Source organism: Prenolepis imparis, unplaced genomic scaffold, assembly GCF_030444845.1.
Source record: "Prenolepis imparis isolate NDT839.2.m4 unplaced genomic scaffold, iyPreImpa1.0 SCAF_2, whole genome shotgun sequence".
Classification (NCBI taxonomy): domain Eukaryota; kingdom Metazoa; phylum Arthropoda; class Insecta; order Hymenoptera; family Formicidae; genus Prenolepis; species Prenolepis imparis.
The window spans coordinates 379687-396902 of NW_028141160.1; the positions used below are offsets into that span (position 1 = coordinate 379687).

Sequence of the window (17216 nt, forward strand, 5' to 3'; positions counted from 1 at the left end):
CGTCGGTTGATAGAGGGAAATTGTTGGTCTGAGTTCTTCGTATACGTTAAATTAATTTGATGTGACCGCACGTGTGTTAGGCGTTAAGACAGTTTTTTGTTTAATTGTTTGGATAAATGTTTGAAAATGTGTCTAGACTAACACACGTGGTCACAAAGTCACTTTTTTGTCAGTTGATCTGCTGAAGATGGTCCAAAAGAAGAACCGAAATCGTTCAAATCAAGTAAAAAAGAATTTTGTTTGAATAAACGGCAATTACTGTTAGGTAACACGAAACTTGAAATAAAGCACTAAATAAAGCAAATAACTCAATCGTCTGGTGATTATTATTTCTACTATATTTACACGTTATTTACAGGAGAAATGTCGAATCGCATAGGCATAAGCCGAAGCGAATGTACACCGATTGAAAAGGCAAGCGACCTTATTCATATCGACTTAGTAGCACGACTAAAACTGTGGCAACGAGGTGTCTCGAATTATACAGCGAAAAAAAAGCCCGGAATTTCCGTGCGCGTCGCTTTTATTCTCTCGGCGTTCTCGAATCTTCTCTAGCCTTCTAGAATAATACAATTTTTGCCACCGGCGGTGACTCTCAATATTTTGGTGTGTAATCCTCGTGGCGTGTTTGTTTGTAAATTTAGAAGGTGATTGTCGAACGGCGACAAGCTGGCATAACATGGCTGAAAAATGACACGCGGAATTTACCGCCTACATGTAATAATACTAAGGTGTTGTAGAGCGACGCTCAGGCTTGCATTTCGAACATGCCGCCCGCCTTGCTAGTACTGCTAGCGAAATAGACGGCGCTTATTGTCTTGATGCAGCATGTTTTCGGAGTTTGCTGCAACAGGCTATTGTCCGCGTGTTGTCTCCGTGCGCGTCTGCGATTCCCATTGAAACCAAAGCAGTTGAAAAGTGAAAGTGATGTGGAGCATGTGGTGATGATGTCGATGACGTATATGCCGTAGCTGCCGGGGGGCGTCAACCTCAGTCGCTAGAAGAAAGTCTATGACTCTGATGTCGCTGAAAATTGACATGTAAGGTTATGTTGTCGGTAGTCGTTCTGGCATATAGAGATGCATTGTCACTGAACGCCCGAAGGGGCGAGGAAAGAGGCAATCATCCTGAATGAACGAGAGGTGAGTGAATGACTGCGAGATGAAAGGTGTGAGATATGAGTGAAATTAGTGAACTATTGCACAATAATTTGGTTTTATGTGTATAGCACGACGTCATCCGGGTCGTGAGCTCCGTCTTCCTCTCGCGTGTTCCTTGGAAGCAGGATGATTTTTGCCACCGGCCTCGTGAGGATGGTGGTTGCAGTCCGCACGGTTACCACTCTCACTACTCCGTCGTCGCCATGGTGGACTGCCATGATGAGGGCTAGAGGCCACTTGCCCGGTGGTGTGGTTTCTCCGCGTATCAAGCACACGTCGCCGATGCGGGGAGAGGTGTCCGTTCTCCACCATTTGGCTGGTGATGCGAGGGTACGCAAGTATTCGCGCGACCACCTTTGCCAGAAGTGGTCGCGCATCTGTTGCAGGAGCTGCCACCGAGAGATGCGGTTGGATGGCTGGTTCTCCAAAGAGGGTTCTGGTACGGCGTTCAGTTCGGTTCCAGGAAGTGTCCCGGTGTTAGCGCCCATCGTCTGGATCATCCGAGAGCGCGACTAGTGGCCTTGAGTTGAGGCAGGCCTCGATTTGAGCAAGCACCGTGCTCATCTCCTCGAAGGTCAAGGCCGAGTCTCCGATGACTCTTCGCAGATGGTGCTTTACTGATTTCACGGCCGCTTCCCAGAGACCGCCGAAGTGCGGTGCGGCTGGGGGGTTGAAGCACCATTTAACTCCTGTGTTGGCCAGTAGATTGGCCAGCTGCTCGTTGTCCCTGACAGCGGCTTGGAACAGGGTGCGCAGGTGAGAATCGGCCCCGACGAACGTGGTCCCCCTGTCACTATACAATGTGTGACAAAGCCCTCGGCGGGAGACAAAGCGTCGGAAGGCTGCGAGGAAGGCGTCCGTGCTATAGTCCGACACCACTTCTAGATGCACGGCCTTGGTGCTAAAACATACTTGCTAGGTATGCCTTGTATGCTCGATGCCCACGGCCTTTTGTTGTTCGCAGAAGCACCGGTCCGGCGTAGTCGACCCCAGTATGTCTGAATGGTCTTGAGGCTGTGACCCGAGGTTGCGGCAAGTTCCCCATCAGCGTTTTAGGAGCAGCCGCCCGCCATCGCACACACGTCACACAGCGATGCACGTGCCGTTTGACCGCTGCTCGACCCTTCGGAATCCAGTATTGTTGGCGTAATGTGCCAAGAGTGAGCTGGACTCCGCCATGCATTGTTTTCCTATGGCAGGCATCGATAATTAGGATGGAGAGTCGCGAGGCGCTTGGGATGATCACCGGATGTCGCTCGTTTGGGCTCAACACGGAGTGTTTCAGTCTTCCTCCCACTCGCAGCAGTCCATCCTTGTCCACGAAGGGCGTTAGCTTGATAAGGGGGCTGCGTCCTGGGATAGGCTGTCCTTTGGTGATGGCCTTCAGCTCTCCTTGATACCACGCTGTCTGAGTCTGTCGGATCCACCCTTGCTGTGCTTCTTCAAGCTCCTGCGGATTCAATACACCGCCTGATCTGTGTTGGGTGTTGCAGGCGTGTCGCGCGCCCAACCACCGACGGCACCATGATGTTACACGGAGCAGCCGCTGCAAGGATGAGTAACGATGTAGCATCATGTTGTACTCGTCGTGTTCGGTAGTAACCAGATTGACTCGTGCTCATTGATCAGGCAATTCGTTCTCGTAGTTGGTTGTCGCTGCGTTCACGGGCCAGCCGGTCTTGTTCGGGAGCCATGATGGACCGTGCCACCACAACGTGTGGCTCAATAATTCCCTTGGGGACAGTCCTCTGGTGGCACAGTCCGCTGGATTGTCGTGGCTGGAGATGTGATGCCATCGCGCACTAGGAATCAAGCGTTGAATGTTGGCTACTCGGGCCACGAAAGTCTTCCACCGAGTGGGGTGACCTTGGATCCAAGCGAGTGCCACAGTTGAATCTGACCATAGATGGGTAGGAGTGTCGTCCAATTCCATCGTTTTCTTGACGTGTACGATCAGCTTGGCCAGGAGCTCTGCTGCGCAGAGTTCGAGCCGCGGAAGCGACACTTGACGTAGTGGAGCGACCTTGGATTTGGCAGTCACCATGAACGGTCCGTGGACGGTATCCTCTACATGCACTTCAATGTACACGACGGCAGCGTAAGCCCGTTCGGACGCGTCGGCGAAGCCGTGCAGCTCGCGGTGCCCCACTCCTCGTCGGTACCGATCCATCGGGGTATTCGCAGCTTCCCTAGTACAGGGAGCTCGGCTTGAACTCGCCGCCATGATTGTTCGTCTCCGGGTGCCACTGTCTCGTCCCAGCCTAGTTGTTGCAACCACAAGGACTGAATGAGGATTTTCGCGCTAATTACCACGGGGGCCAGCCATCCGAGCGGGTCAAACAGCCGCGCTGTTTGCGAAAGCACTGATCTTTTTGTGATCTTTCCAATCTCCATGGGGGTCACTCGAAACGAGAAGGTGTCTTCTCGTGGATACCATTGAAGACCCAGCGTAGTGTGCTCCGGATCTTGATCCCAGGTAAGGAGATGATTGTGTTGACGATGTTTCAGCGGGATTTCTTCCAACAGAGAGTCATCGTTGGCGGCCCACTTTCGTAGTGGGAAGCAACCTGCGGCGCATAGGTGGGTCAGCTGTCGTTGGAGCTCCCGAGCCTCGAGCACTGAATCGGCGCCAGTCAGTATGTCGTCAACATAAGCGTCGCGTCGAAGCACTGCCGCACCATCCGGAAATCGAATCTCCTCATCCAAGGCCAGCTGGTGGAGCGTTCTGATCACGAGGAAGGGTGCACACGCCATACCATAGGTAACTGTGTTGAGATTGTAGTCTCGTGGCGGTTCTTGGTCGTTTACTCTCCATAAAATTCTTTGTAGGTTCCTGTGTTCAGGGTGCACCAGGATTTGGCGGTACATCTTTTCGATGTCCGCCACCATTGCATAGCGATGCGTTCGCCACCGCATCACTACTTCCGTCAATGCCGGAAGTAGGTTTTTTCCAGGAAGTAAGAACTGGTTGAGTGACTCTCCGGACTGTAGTCGAGACGAGCCGTTGAAGACTACTCGTATCTTGACTGCGTCGCCGGTACCCTTCAGAACGCCATGATGAGGTAGGTAACACAGCGTCCCTCCGTCAGTGTCTGATGATATGGCTGGGGTCATGTGGTGAAGCGTTTCATACTCTGCCATAAAGTCACAGTACATTTTCCGCAGACTTGAATCCGTCTTAAACCGCCGTTCCATGCAGCACAGCAGCCGAAGGGCAGCGCGCCGTGTTTCCGTCATTATTGGCAGATTGGGTGCCACTGGAAGGCGCACCATGTATCGTCCTTCTGTCGTGCGAGAGTGTGTCCGTAGGAAAAGATCCTCGCAGTGTTGATCTTCTTCGTTGAGAAGTAGCGGCTCGTGTGGAATCTCCTCTTGCTCCCAGAACCGTCTGACCAATGCTGACAGCTGATCGTCGATCGTGCATTGATGTGACATGACGGCGGCTTCGATCTCGGTGTCCTCGATGACCCCCGAGAGTATCCAACCCAGGGTCGTCTTCTGAGCAATAGGCTCTCTTGGGCCGCCCTTCTTCAACCCCTCTTCGATGATTTGGGAGAACGCGTCGGCACCCAGGAGCAGTTCTACCGGGTCCCGTGCTCGAAACCCAGCGTCCGTTAATTGTAGCCCGTGGACGTGATGCCACTCGCTACCTGACGCCTTCACACGTGCTCCATATGCAGAGATACGTGGCACCACTAGGGCTAGTACTCGCATGGAGAAGTCCGATGACCTTGAAGAAAGTCGTAGTTCGACTCTGCCCTTTGCTGATGCTGTACGTTGTCCTCCCACTCCGAGAATGGCCACTGAGGTGGCCGTGCGTGGAAGCCGTAGACGCTGAGCTAAGACCTCGGCAATCAAGGACACCTCTGATCCGGAGTCGATTAATGCGCGTACTGTATGTCTGGTGCCGTATCTGTCAGTGACATCCAGGCGTGCTGTTGCGAGGAGTACGGATGCTTTCCTAGCTACCTTGTAGTGAAGGTGAAGAGAAGTCGAGCTCTCGGTAGTACTTGACGACGCATAGGCGTCATGTGTTGACGTGTGATGGCGTGCATTGCACGCGGAGCACGACTTTTTGGACTGGCAGTCTGCAAGCTGATGTTTTCCCAAGCAGTTGAGGCATAGCTTGTTGGCTTCGGCGAACTCTTTCTTTTCCTTTGGCAGTTTCTTTTGAAACTCGCTGCAGAAAAGTATGTAATGATCGCCTTGACACATTGTGCAGCGACCTCCTTTCCTGGTTGTCTGAGTTAGGTGTGTGCGGACCGATTTCGTAGTTGCAGTTGATGGTTTAGTTGGAGATGGGGATGACTCGGGCTTCACAGGATAAAGCGCCTCCAACGTTCGCAGCCTTCGCTCTTCAAGGCGTCATAAGAGGAAGGCGCGGATGTCCCGCTTATAGAGGTTTCCTACTCTCGGGAGCGCTGGTCTAGCATTTCAACTATTAGGTGCACGAACAGGTCGGATCCGTTGTTGATTGGGCGTCGTATGCTTTCCAGCTTCCAGCCGTGGTCAGCATCCCATGGAAGATGCGCTTGAGGTCGGTTGCTGACTCATTCTTCAATTTTGGAATGGCCGTGAATGTTGAAAAACAGGATCTCACCAGTAGGCGCTTATTTTCATAGTGATCCGTTAGGATGGACCATGCATGTGCGTGTGCGTGTGCGTGAGAGAGAAGCTTTTTTTACTCAATTATTATAACTAAAGGAAATTATTGCTAATTAGTTCTACTTAATATGTACTAGTTAATCTAATATGATTTATTCTCATAGGTTTCATCAACCACGCCATTATATGACTCATGCATTTTAGCTACTAAAGATATGGCTCAATTTAATCCTGATACTAATAAATTTAAAACACCGTCTGTCGCTACACGACTTGGGACCCTATTAAAAAAATTGGGAAACTTATTAGCTACTGAATATATAAAAAGAAATGATAATGAGGGTTTAAAAAACGTAGAAAATTTCTTGAAACTTTTAGAAGAAAATTACGGAACAACAATAAATAAAATAGCAGAGGAAACTGTAACGCAAAATAAAAGACATGGTAAAATTGAATTACCAAGTATGGAGGATATACAGAAATTATATAACTATTTGAAAGAAGAAAGAAATATATTGTATAGTGAGCTTATTAAATCTTATAACTACAGTACATGGTTAGAATTATTAAAAGTAACGCTCATTTCTATACAAGTTTATAACAGAAGAAGAGCAGGTGAAATAGAAAAAGTTCTAATAGAAGATTACAAATGTTATAAAAGTGTGGGAGAACACACAGATTCCGAAGTGTACAATTCATTATCAGAGGCTGGAAAAGAGGTAATATTATTACTTCTAATAATTATTAAATAAATAATTCTTTGCGTTAAAACATATTTTACATCTAATAATTCATATTTTTCTTTTTTTAATTATTTATATTTTATTAATTTTAAAATTATTTATATTTTATTAATTTTAATACACAAAAGTTAAAATAATTTCATTAAATATATTCTATAATAATTTATTTTTTATGTACTTCTCTTCTGTTTATTGCATTAGGCTATTAAAAAATACGTTACATTTGATATTAGAGGTAAACTAGGTCGTACAGTGCCTGTATTGTTGCATTCGCAGTTACAAGATTGCATCGAATTATTACTGCAACATAGATTAAATGCAAAAATAAAATCAGAAAACCCTTATCTTTTTGGCATTCCTGGATACGACAAACATCGATATAAGCATTTGAAAGCGTGCATTCTTATGCGAGACTATTCTTCAAAATGTGGAGCAGCAAAACCTCTTACCTTACGAGGCACCAAATTACGAAAACATATTGCCACAAAATGCATCACACTTAATCTTTCAGAATCGGAAGTCACAGAGTTGGCAAACTTTATGGGCCATGATAAAAACATACACAAATCGCATTATCGACAATCAATTCCTGAATTAGATATTCCAAGATTCTCCAGACTTCTAAATGTAGCTATTTTTAATGAGGAAAATGACAGTGAAGATGAAGAAATTGAGCAAAATCTTATTTCTGAGAATTTAAATGATTCATCTAAATCGTCTCATTCTGATGATATCGAAATTAATAATAATATACCATCGTCAAAAAGACCTAAGAGAAAACGAAGCAGTAAGCATACATTTTAAATAATTTTTTGTATTATACAACAATATTTTGATTTTGTCATTTCTCTGTTACATTTATAATATATTAATATTATATAATAGCTCTCTCTCTCTTCTCTATAAAAAATAGTAATTATAATTATTACAATTATTAAAATGATGACCTTTTCTTTAATATTTATCTTAACTAATAGCTCTAACATTATTTTAATATGCAAGATGTCCCAGAGTAAACGTATTAAATGTTACTGGCACATTCTTGAGATCATTTTGAGATTAAAATTCTATAACAAAATATCGAGACTATAATAGGTTTTAAAGCATTTAAAGTTAGCTAGTCATTCAAAATTTGCTATTCAGTGAACTGTACATTGTACAATAGTAAAGATGATGATTGACTGACTTTAATGTTTCTAATTTAAAAACTATTTTAGCCTAAAAATTTTTATATTATAGGATTTTTATCTCAAAATAATTTCAGGAATGTACTAATAATCTTTCCTCCGTTTGATCTGGGACATACTACATATTAAGAAAACATTTTATATATTACTAATATTTTATTTTATAAGCTATATGTATGTTTCTTATATGTAAATAATTAGTTGTACTAAATTTTTCAATAAATTAATAATGTAATTGCTTCTAGCATCACCATTTGGGTCAACAAAAATAAAGCGATGGACTCAACAAGAAATTCAATTAATATTAACAGATTTTTCTGAAGAAATAGAAAAATTCTATTTTCTGAAAATAGAAAATTCTCATAGAAGATTTATATATAATAATAAAATGGGAGTTTTCAGATTTATATATAAGATAAAATGGCAGTTTTCACATTTATATATAATAGTAAAATGGCAGTTTTCAGACCGTTGAATTTTCGTTAATAGAAGACCAAAATTAATGAGTCTTTTTAAATAATTACATTAATAGATATGTGCCCATCATAAAAAACAATGACTTTCGTAATTTTTTAAAATAAAATTCATTTCCTATGAATTCTTCATTCAGACCCGATTTCGTTCTGTAGATTGACAAAATCCGATGAACATTGTGGATTATGTTAATCCGATAGTGCGCCAAATACTGATAATAAAATATAAAGCTAAACGTGTAGCATGAACTTCATTAAGTATTGAAATTACGTCTAGAAAGCCGAAAGTATTAAAGTTCATGCTCAAATGGCAGTTTTCATATTTATATATAATAGTAAAATGGTAGTTTTCACATTTATATATAATAGTAAAATGGCAGTTTTCAGACCGTTGAATTTTCTTTAATAGAAGACCAAAATTATTGAGTCTTTTTAAATAATTACATTAATAGATATTTGCCCATCATAAAAAACAATGACTTTCGTAATTTTGTAAAATAAAATTCATTTCCCATGAATTCTTCATTCCGATTTCGTTCTGCAGATTGACAAAATCCGATGAGCACAGTTAACATTGTGGATTATGTTAATCCGATAGTGCGCCAAATACTGATAATAAAATATAAAGCTAAACGTGTAGCATGAACTTCATTAAGTATTGAAATTACGTCTAGAAAGCCGAAAGTATTAAAGTTCTTGCTCAAATGGCAGTTTTCAGATTTATATATCCTTTCCTTAAAAAGTGTATGTTAAGTCGATTACTCGAATATATCGAAATGTTGAAGCCTCTTTTTCTGCGATGCTGATTGGATGCTGGCGCTTTGCGATATATTCGTGGTAAGGGTAGGTAAGGTGCGTAGCGTTCGAGCGCCTCGTCATCCATAACCTATTTTGTTGGTTACGTGTTACTTTGCTCTTTCGTGTGTTAAGAAAGTACATAGTTTCGTGTGTTAAGAAAGAAGCAAAAATTATCTCGAGAGGATAGAAAAAGGAAAAGGAGGAAAAGAAGAAAAGTCGAATAGAGAAGGTATGTATATAAATATGTGTATAAATAATGTTCTTTTTTAAAAGAAAAGTATGAAAAACTTTGAACGTAAAAAAATCATACCACTTGTACATATTTATATTTACAATTATATTTGCAATATGTATAAAATATATAAGCTATATTGTTATTATATGTATGTACCCAGATAGCCAAGTCTGTCGATATCAAATCATGCCAAGTGTTTGATATTAAATGTTGTCATGAAAAAGGTTACAGATTTGTTGCAGAACTAATTATTACTGATGTAATTAACAAATTGGTGCCAAAAATCGAGTAGAACTATGTTCACAGTCTCTGACAGCAGATTGACGACAGAATCTAACATGACTTTAGGTCAGATTGTCATCAGAAACCGAACAGGATCTGTGCGCACACAATTTGAACTCAAGATTTTTTTCAGTTTCTGTCATCAATGTGTTGTCAAATTCTGTAAGCAGGTTCTGCTAACAAATCATTATCCTAATGCGGACATAACATATGCAAGATAATACATGGATTGTATAATAATACATACAATATAATACGAGTACAATTGGTTAATTGAAAAAGTAATAAAAATTATATATACGTATATTAAATTGTATATTCATTAAATTTTTATTAAGAAGACAAGTAATATTTCATAAATATTTCCTAATTTTTATTATTTTTTTCAACAACTCAAGTTATTTGTAAATATGCATTATATGTTATATGTTATCTTATATAAGTAGTAATGATTTAAGAGTATGTACTAATGCGAATAGGGTTCAACATTATTAATCTAATTTAAATATCGCAGGAAGAGTTTTCTCATAAAGAAGCTTGTATAACAAGCTTGTTATCGAGGAAATGTATAGCTATTTCTTTATATAAGTTTTTTTATAAGCAGACTCTTCTTGGAATGTTTAAATTAGATTAATAATGTTGAATTCTATTCTTGTTAGTACGTATATTCTTAAATCATTACAATATGTTATTTATAAAAATACATGTATTAAACTTTATTTTATGTACATCATAATAATGTACTAATGTGGATAGATTCAAAATTATTAATTTAATTTAAATATTGCAAGAAGAGTTTGTCTATAAAAAAGTGGCTATACATTTTTTAGAGTATTGCGTATACAAGATAACTTATATATGCAATACATATATTTTTTTAAATAACTTAGTTCATTGAAAAAAACTAATAAGAATTGTATATAGGTTATATTGAAAAAATATTCAAAATATAATAAATATATTCACTAAATTTTTATTAATAAAATAAACAATATATATTTTATAAATAATTCCTATATATAATTATTTAGTTTTCCATATTTAATTAGATATATATATATATATATATATATATATATATATATATACATATACAAGTTTATGTACATAATTAAATACACTAAAATATAGCTTATATTCTATAAACATTGTAAATATAATTGTAAATATAAATATAATATAAGTGGTATGATCTTTCCGCTATTTGGCGTTCGATCAAGAGAATCTTTTTCTTTAGCATAAACTCATGAAAAGTGAAAAATTTTATTGACACAAATATTGAATTCGTTAACTTTTCATAAGTTCACGTTACAAGAAAAGATTTATGAGAGAGAGAGAGAGAGAAAGAGAGATTAAGATCTTATTAACATAATATTTCTAATAAGGTTTACAAAATTATTTATATAAAATTATATATTATATATTTATATATATTATTATATATTTATAAAATTATATATTAATATAATAATACAATTTAAATATATATATGTATATAACATATATAATATAATTTATATATATATATATATATGTATATATAAATTATACTTATGTATGTATGTATGTATGTGTGTATTATTTATAATTTCTTACATATTATTTTTTTAAATAAATGTAGATTATTAATATTTGTTTCTTTTGTTTCAGGAAAGGCGAGGAAACTATACAAAGTGACAAAATAAATAAAAGAGAAAAAAGAGGAAAAGAGAAGAAGAAAGAGTGAAAAAAGAAAATTATTTGAGAAAACTATATTATAAATTATGTTGATTTAACTATAATTAGTATTTTATATTTAATGATATTTTAATTTTATTGTATTATAATATATTTAATTATATTATTTATAATATAATTTATGTATTTATAAGAATTTAATTAATATTAATTTTATTACAGTGGTATTAATTATTATATATTGTAATTATTTTTATATCTTTTTATGTATGTGCAATTAATAAATAAATAATATTATTAAGAAGTATTGATATTATTATTAATAATAATTATGATATTGATGATAATCGATGATATGAATGATATATAAATGATGATATTGATGATATAAATTATTATAATATTGACGATAACTACAATGATAACGATAATAATGACAATGAAGATGATGACAATGTTGAAAACAAAATAATTTTAACAATAACTATAATAACCATAATAATTAACTCATTTATGTAAGTTAATTTATTTAAAGTGAGAAAAACAGCAACAACTTTATTAATTCTTTATATCGACGTCTATCTATATTTGGTCTTAAAGTATATGATAATTGTCAGTCCGATAATAATTCACCAGATTCTATTTCTAAAAAGAATATCAATTTTTATTTTAATTGAAAATGTAATCTAATAATAATAATTTATAAGTAATCATAATATTTAAATAATATAATATATAAATAATAATAATATATATTATTAATATAATACGTAGATTATTTAAATAGTAAAAGATATTTAAATAATAAAAAATTTTTTGTATAAATTATTTTTTTCTCTTTATTAATATTTATTAATAACATTACGTGTATATATTTAAGACAGTATATATAGTATATTAATATAGAAAATTCTTGTAAAATGGGAAGACGTAAAATTGTACGTACTTTAGAAGAAAAAGAAGAATTTTTACAAAGACGTCGAGAAAAAAGAAGAGAGAATCAACGACGGCGTCGTGAAAATAACAAATTAGTTGAAAATTCTTCAAAGAAGTTAAATCAACAAACTATTTGTATTGCTGGTACATCAAATGATAATCGTGTAATAGAATTAGATTGGGAAGTTGAAGAAAATCCTTTAAATGTTAAATCAACATTACAATCATCTGTAGAATATCAAACTCGTTATCGATCACGACATAAAAAACAACCTCGTTTAAGTAATATTAGTACAATATCACTTAACGATGTAATTGAATATTATATTGGTCCCATGGACGTGTATTGTATTCATTGTAATGCAAAACACTTTGCAGCTGAAAAAATTTCTAATAAAGGATATTCATTTCATGATTGTTGTAATCATGGTGCAGTATCTGTGCAACCATTGCCTGAATTTCCTCAATTCATTCGTAGTTTATTTGATGGTAGTCACGTAAAATCTAATAATTTTTTTCAAAATATTCGTAGTTATAACAGTTCATTTTCATTTGCCTCATTTAACGCTAATTTAATTAATTTTCAAGATAGACGACCTGGTCCATATTGTTTTAAAATACAAGGGCAGATTTATTATCAAATTAATACAGCATTACATGCTGCAGAAAATGAAACTCCTTCTTATGGTCAACTTTTTATTGTAGATTCAAATGAAGCGATAAATCATCGTCTTAATCAGAATTCACATTTAAATATTGAAATTTTACAAAATCTTGAATGTATAATGCGAAATAATAACATATTTGCACAGTCATATCAAATGATGGGTGAAGAACTAGAAAATCAACGGCAATTTGCAATAGAATCAGGTCAATTGTTACCAGAATTACAATTATTATTTACTTTAAAACCAGGAATGGATCGACGTCGATATAATTTTCAAAGAACTAATGAAGTTGCTGCTGTTTTTTATACAACTGCTGATGGAGAAATTCCAGACTCATACGTTACTATATGTAATAAAAACACTAAAACTTTACAAAAAGTTAGTATTATGGATCCAAATGTTGAACCATGGGTATATCCTTTATTTTATCCATACGGCACTCAAGGATGGCATCGTGATTTAAAAAAATTAAATAGTAATAGACGAATAACTAGAGGACAGTATATTAAATATCGTATGGCTATTCGTGATGAATTTAATGTCTTTTTATTAGGACGTCGCTTATTTCAGCAATGGCTTGTAGATAGTTATGTAAAAATAGAAAAAGATAGAATTGATTACTGTAAAAATCATCAAAAAGAATTACGTACCGAAACATATCAAGGCTTAAGAGATTATTTACAAACTACAGCGAATAACTTAAATGGACGTATTGGAAAAATGGTTATACTTCCTTCCACATTTATTGGGTCACCGCGTAATATGTTGCAAAATTATCAAGATGCAATGGCAATTGTTAGTAAATTTGGTAAGCCAGATCTTTTTATTACAATGACTTGCAATCCAAAATGGCGTGAAATCGAAGAAAATCTATTGCCTGGTCAACAAGCTTCTGATAGACCTGACATTTGTGCTCGTGTTTTTAATATTAAAAAAGATTATTTAATTGATTTAATCGTTAAGCAAAAATTTTTTGGTGAAGTAGCAGCGTTTGTGTATGTTATTGAATTTCAAAAACGTGGTTTGCCACATATTCATATGTTAATTACTTTAAAATACAATTTTAAAATAACAACTTCACAAATTGTTGATAAATATATTTCTGCTGAAATTCCTGATCCATGTGAAAATCGTACTTTACATGATATAATCATGAAACATATGATTCATGGACCTTGTGGTGATTGGTGTTTGATAGATGGACGTTGTTCGAAACACTATCCGAAATTTTTTCTTGAAGAAACTAAAATGGATGAAGATGCTTATCCTTATTATCGTCGACGAAATAATGGAAAAAATTTTGAACGTCCTGGTGGATATGTAGTTGATAATCGTTATGTTGTTCCATATTGTCCTACTTTATCAATTATATTTAACAGTCATATAAATGTTGAAGTAGTTTCAAGTATTAAATCAGTTAAATATCTATATAAATATATTTATAAAGGACATGATGTTGCTGCTATAACTATTGAACCAATAACAGAAAGTGTTGTTATTGATCATGATGAGATACATAATTACATCGAAGCTCGTTATGTTGGACCTGTTGAAGCTAGCTGGCGTATTCTTGGTAAAAAACTACAAGATAAAAGTCATGCTATAACACGTTTACCAGTTCATCTTCCTAATGAGCAAAATATTATAATTGAAAATGATAACATTGATGATGCAATGACTTCTGCTTTAGATCAAGTTACTATGTTAATAGATTATTTTTCATTAAACTTACGAGATGAAGAAGCAAGACAATACTTATATATAGAAATTCCACGCTATTATACATTTAAAAAAGAGAAAATTAATGGCAGAAATGTCTCGCGTTGGGTCAAACGTAAAAGTCATTTTAATTGTATAGGACGAATGTATTCCGTTAGTCCAACACAAATAGAATTATTTCATTTACGATTATTGTTACTCACAGTAAAAGGGGCCACAAGTTTTAACGATTTAAGAACTGTAAATGAAGAATTTTGTCAATCATTTTCAGCGGCATGTTTAGCTTTAGGTTTAATCGAAGATGATGATGAATGGAAAAGAGCTATGAATGAAGCTGTTGGATGGATGATGCCACGACAACTTCGTAGATTATTTGTACGTATATTATTACATTGTCAACCATTACATCCTGAAGAGTTGTGGGAAAACTTTAAAGTAGCAATGTCTGAGGATTATGTTCGACAGTTTGGTATGTTACAAGCACAAAATAAAGTATATGTACAAATTAATAGTATGCTTTGTGCTGAAGGTAAAAGTTTTGTTAATTTTCCACAAATGGAACAATTAACTAAAAATGACAAAGAAGAGGATTACATGGCATTTGAAGAAGCTATGGAAATAGGCACCAAACAATATAAACAATTAAATAATAAACAGAAAGAGATCGTCGATCTTATATTAAATGAATTAGACAATAATATCTCTAATAATTGTTTTTATATTGATGGTCCAGGTGGATCAGGTAAAACATATATATATACAACTATCTATTATTTAGCTAGAATTAAAAATAAACATGTATGTACAATGGCATTTACGGGTATTGCAGCTACGTTATTACCTTTTGGAAAAACAGTCCATAAGATATTTGGATTACCAGTTCCATTATTTGCTGATTCATCATCAACTATTAAAATCCAATCAAAAGAAGCTCAATATTTAAAAGAAGTTGATATTTTTATTTGGGATGAAGCACCAATGGCACCACGATATGCTTTAGAAATAATGGATCGAACATTGCGTGATATTATGAATAATGATATTCCTTTTGGTGGAAAAATTGTTTTATTAGGTGGTGATTTTAGACAACTTTTGCCTATTAAAGTACATGCTACTCGAAGTGAAATTGTAAATCTTTCTATTAAGTTTAGTTCTCTTTGGAAGCATTTCGTAAAATTCTCTTTAATACAAAATATGCGAGTTCTTCCAGAAGAAATTGAATTTGCAAAGTTTTTATTAGATATGGGAGACGGTTTATTAAACGATTTTAATGATAACTTACAGATTCCTGAATGTTGTGTGACACCTATTAATGCTGATATTGTGGAAGATATATACGGCGAGTTAATAAGAAAAAAGGAGTTTGCTAAAGTAGCTAAATGTGCAATACTTTCTGCAAGAAATATTGATGTAGATGAAATTAATAAGAAAGTTGTTGAATTATTAGATATAACTAATGAACGAATTTATACAAGTGTAGACAGCGCTGTAAATAATGACAATGGTGATATTGGTGAAGCTTTGTTACCAGAATATTTAAATAGTTTATCTCCATCATCTCTTCCTCCACATGAATTACGTTTAAGACCGAATTGTATCATTATGTTGATTCGAAATCTTAGTATCAATGAAGGTCTTTGTAATGGTACTAGATTAATGGTTATAGAACTTGCAGATCATTTATTAAAGTGCAAAATTTTAACAGGTGATAAAATAGGAGATATTATTTTTTTAAATCGAATAACATTATATTGTGAAAATGTATATCCTTTTACTTTTTCCAGAAGACAATTTCCAATAAAATTAGCTTTTGCCATGACGATTAATAAATCACAAGGACAGACGTTTGATAGAATTGGATTAGATCTTCGCAAAGATGTTTTTAATCATGGACAACTTTATGTTGCTTTTTCGCGAGTTCGTTCTTGGCAAGCATTAAAAGTTTATCTTGATAATCAACGAAATAACAAATTTGTTAAAAATTATGTATATACAGAAATATATATTTAATTTTTTGTTTTTTACATGTGATAAAAAACAATTTTTTTAAAATAATAATAATAATAATTTGATCAGGGAATATATAAAAATTTTTTACAAATATAAATTTTAATATTGGAAAATTTTACATTTTATTTACTAATAAAATGTAGTGTTTAACGGAAATAATGTAAATATTTCTATTAACACAAAAATATTTAATATTTTTATTTTATATTATTTTACTTTATTTTATATTTTATATATTATTTTATAACAAAAATGATTATATAATAAGATAATGATAACTTAATGTATTTTGCAAAAATAATATTAAGACACTATATATATATATATATATATATATATATATGTATATGTATGTATGTATACAGGGTATCCGGTAATAGTCGCATCAACCGTCGTGAGCAGGTAGAGCACGTTAAACTGAATAGAAAAATCTTATACCATTTTGCTAAATTCGCAATAATTATTAAATTATTAATTAAAATATTTAAGCAAATGAGCGGTTGGAAAGCGGTAGGCCGGACTCGGTGGGCATGTCAAATGGCTGTCGTTTAGTATCAAAAGTATCATCTTACTTTTCGGCGCCGCTACATTGCTCGCCACTTGCTGCATGACGCCGCCTCTCGATCAAATAATGCTTTTGTTAATAAGCGACTTAAACAAATAAGTTATTCGACACCGAGTCCAGCCTACTGCTTTCCACCCGCTCATTCGCTTAGATATTTT

At 35.1% G+C, this 17216-nt stretch overlaps 6 protein-coding genes and 1 long non-coding RNA gene across 16 annotated transcripts; 4 read left to right on the top strand and 3 right to left on the bottom strand.

Annotated features, from left to right (window-relative positions):
• Positions 1-748: 748 nt before the first annotated feature.
• Positions 749-2736, bottom strand: LOC145948109 (uncharacterized). Its single transcript, XM_083057869.1, has 4 exons — positions 2264-2736; positions 1716-2061; positions 1232-1651; positions 749-997 (listed from the first exon to the last, which is right to left on the bottom strand). Exons 1-4 carry the CDS (start codon positions 2734-2736, stop codon positions 749-751), a joined length of 1488 nt encoding a protein of 495 aa, XP_082913995.1.
• Positions 802-8876, top strand: LOC145947864 (uncharacterized). Of its 6 annotated transcripts, none has more exons than XM_083057649.1 (7): positions 802-1142; positions 1229-3921; positions 3990-4222; positions 4306-5819; positions 5930-6484; positions 6785-7295; positions 7941-8876. In XM_083057649.1, exons 4-7 carry the CDS (start codon positions 5739-5741, stop codon positions 8168-8170), a joined length of 1377 nt encoding a protein of 458 aa, XP_082913775.1. In that variant the 5' UTR covers positions 802-1142; positions 1229-3921; positions 3990-4222; positions 4306-5738; the 3' UTR covers positions 8171-8876. The 6 variants fall into 6 exon arrangements, with proteins under 6 accessions (XP_082913775.1, XP_082913767.1, XP_082913786.1 ...); XM_083057641.1 differs by having other exon boundaries at positions 4326-5819; XM_083057660.1 differs by having other exon boundaries at positions 5657-5813.
• Positions 2779-3204, bottom strand: LOC145948117 (uncharacterized). The gene has a single exon (XM_083057874.1). It carries the CDS (start codon positions 3202-3204, stop codon positions 2779-2781), a length of 426 nt encoding a protein of 141 aa, XP_082914000.1.
• On the bottom strand, positions 3228-5375 carry LOC145948121 (uncharacterized). The gene has a single exon (XM_083057879.1). It carries the CDS (start codon positions 5373-5375, stop codon positions 3228-3230), a length of 2148 nt encoding a protein of 715 aa, XP_082914005.1.
• A 14-nt stretch (positions 8877-8890) lies between the features above and the next one.
• LOC145947887 (uncharacterized) lies at positions 8891-11464 on the top strand. The gene is made up of 2 exons (XR_014427250.1): positions 8891-9195; positions 11134-11464. It is a non-coding gene; the product is annotated as an uncharacterized LOC145947887 (long non-coding RNA).
• Positions 11465-12920: 1456 nt separating this feature from the next.
• Positions 12921-14370, top strand: LOC145948129 (uncharacterized). Its single transcript, XM_083057883.1, has 3 exons — positions 12921-13680; positions 13963-14159; positions 14251-14370. Exons 1-3 carry the CDS (start codon positions 12921-12923, stop codon positions 14368-14370), a joined length of 1077 nt encoding a protein of 358 aa, XP_082914009.1.
• Positions 14340-16516, top strand: LOC145946691 (uncharacterized). 5 transcript variants are annotated; one of them, XR_014427066.1, is made up of 3 exons: positions 14340-15555; positions 15768-16188; positions 16268-16516. XR_014427066.1 is itself a non-coding variant. In XM_083056453.1 (3 exons), exons 1-3 carry the CDS (start codon positions 14439-14441, stop codon positions 15773-15775), a joined length of 1065 nt encoding a protein of 354 aa, XP_082912579.1. In that variant the 5' UTR covers positions 14340-14438; the 3' UTR covers positions 15776-16516. The 5 variants fall into 5 exon arrangements, 3 of the variants coding, with proteins under 3 accessions (XP_082912579.1, XP_082912585.1, XP_082912587.1); XR_014427067.1 differs by having other exon boundaries at positions 16271-16516; XM_083056453.1 differs by having other exon boundaries at positions 14340-14952; positions 15013-15555; positions 15768-16516.
• Positions 16517-17216: the final 700 nt, after the last annotated feature.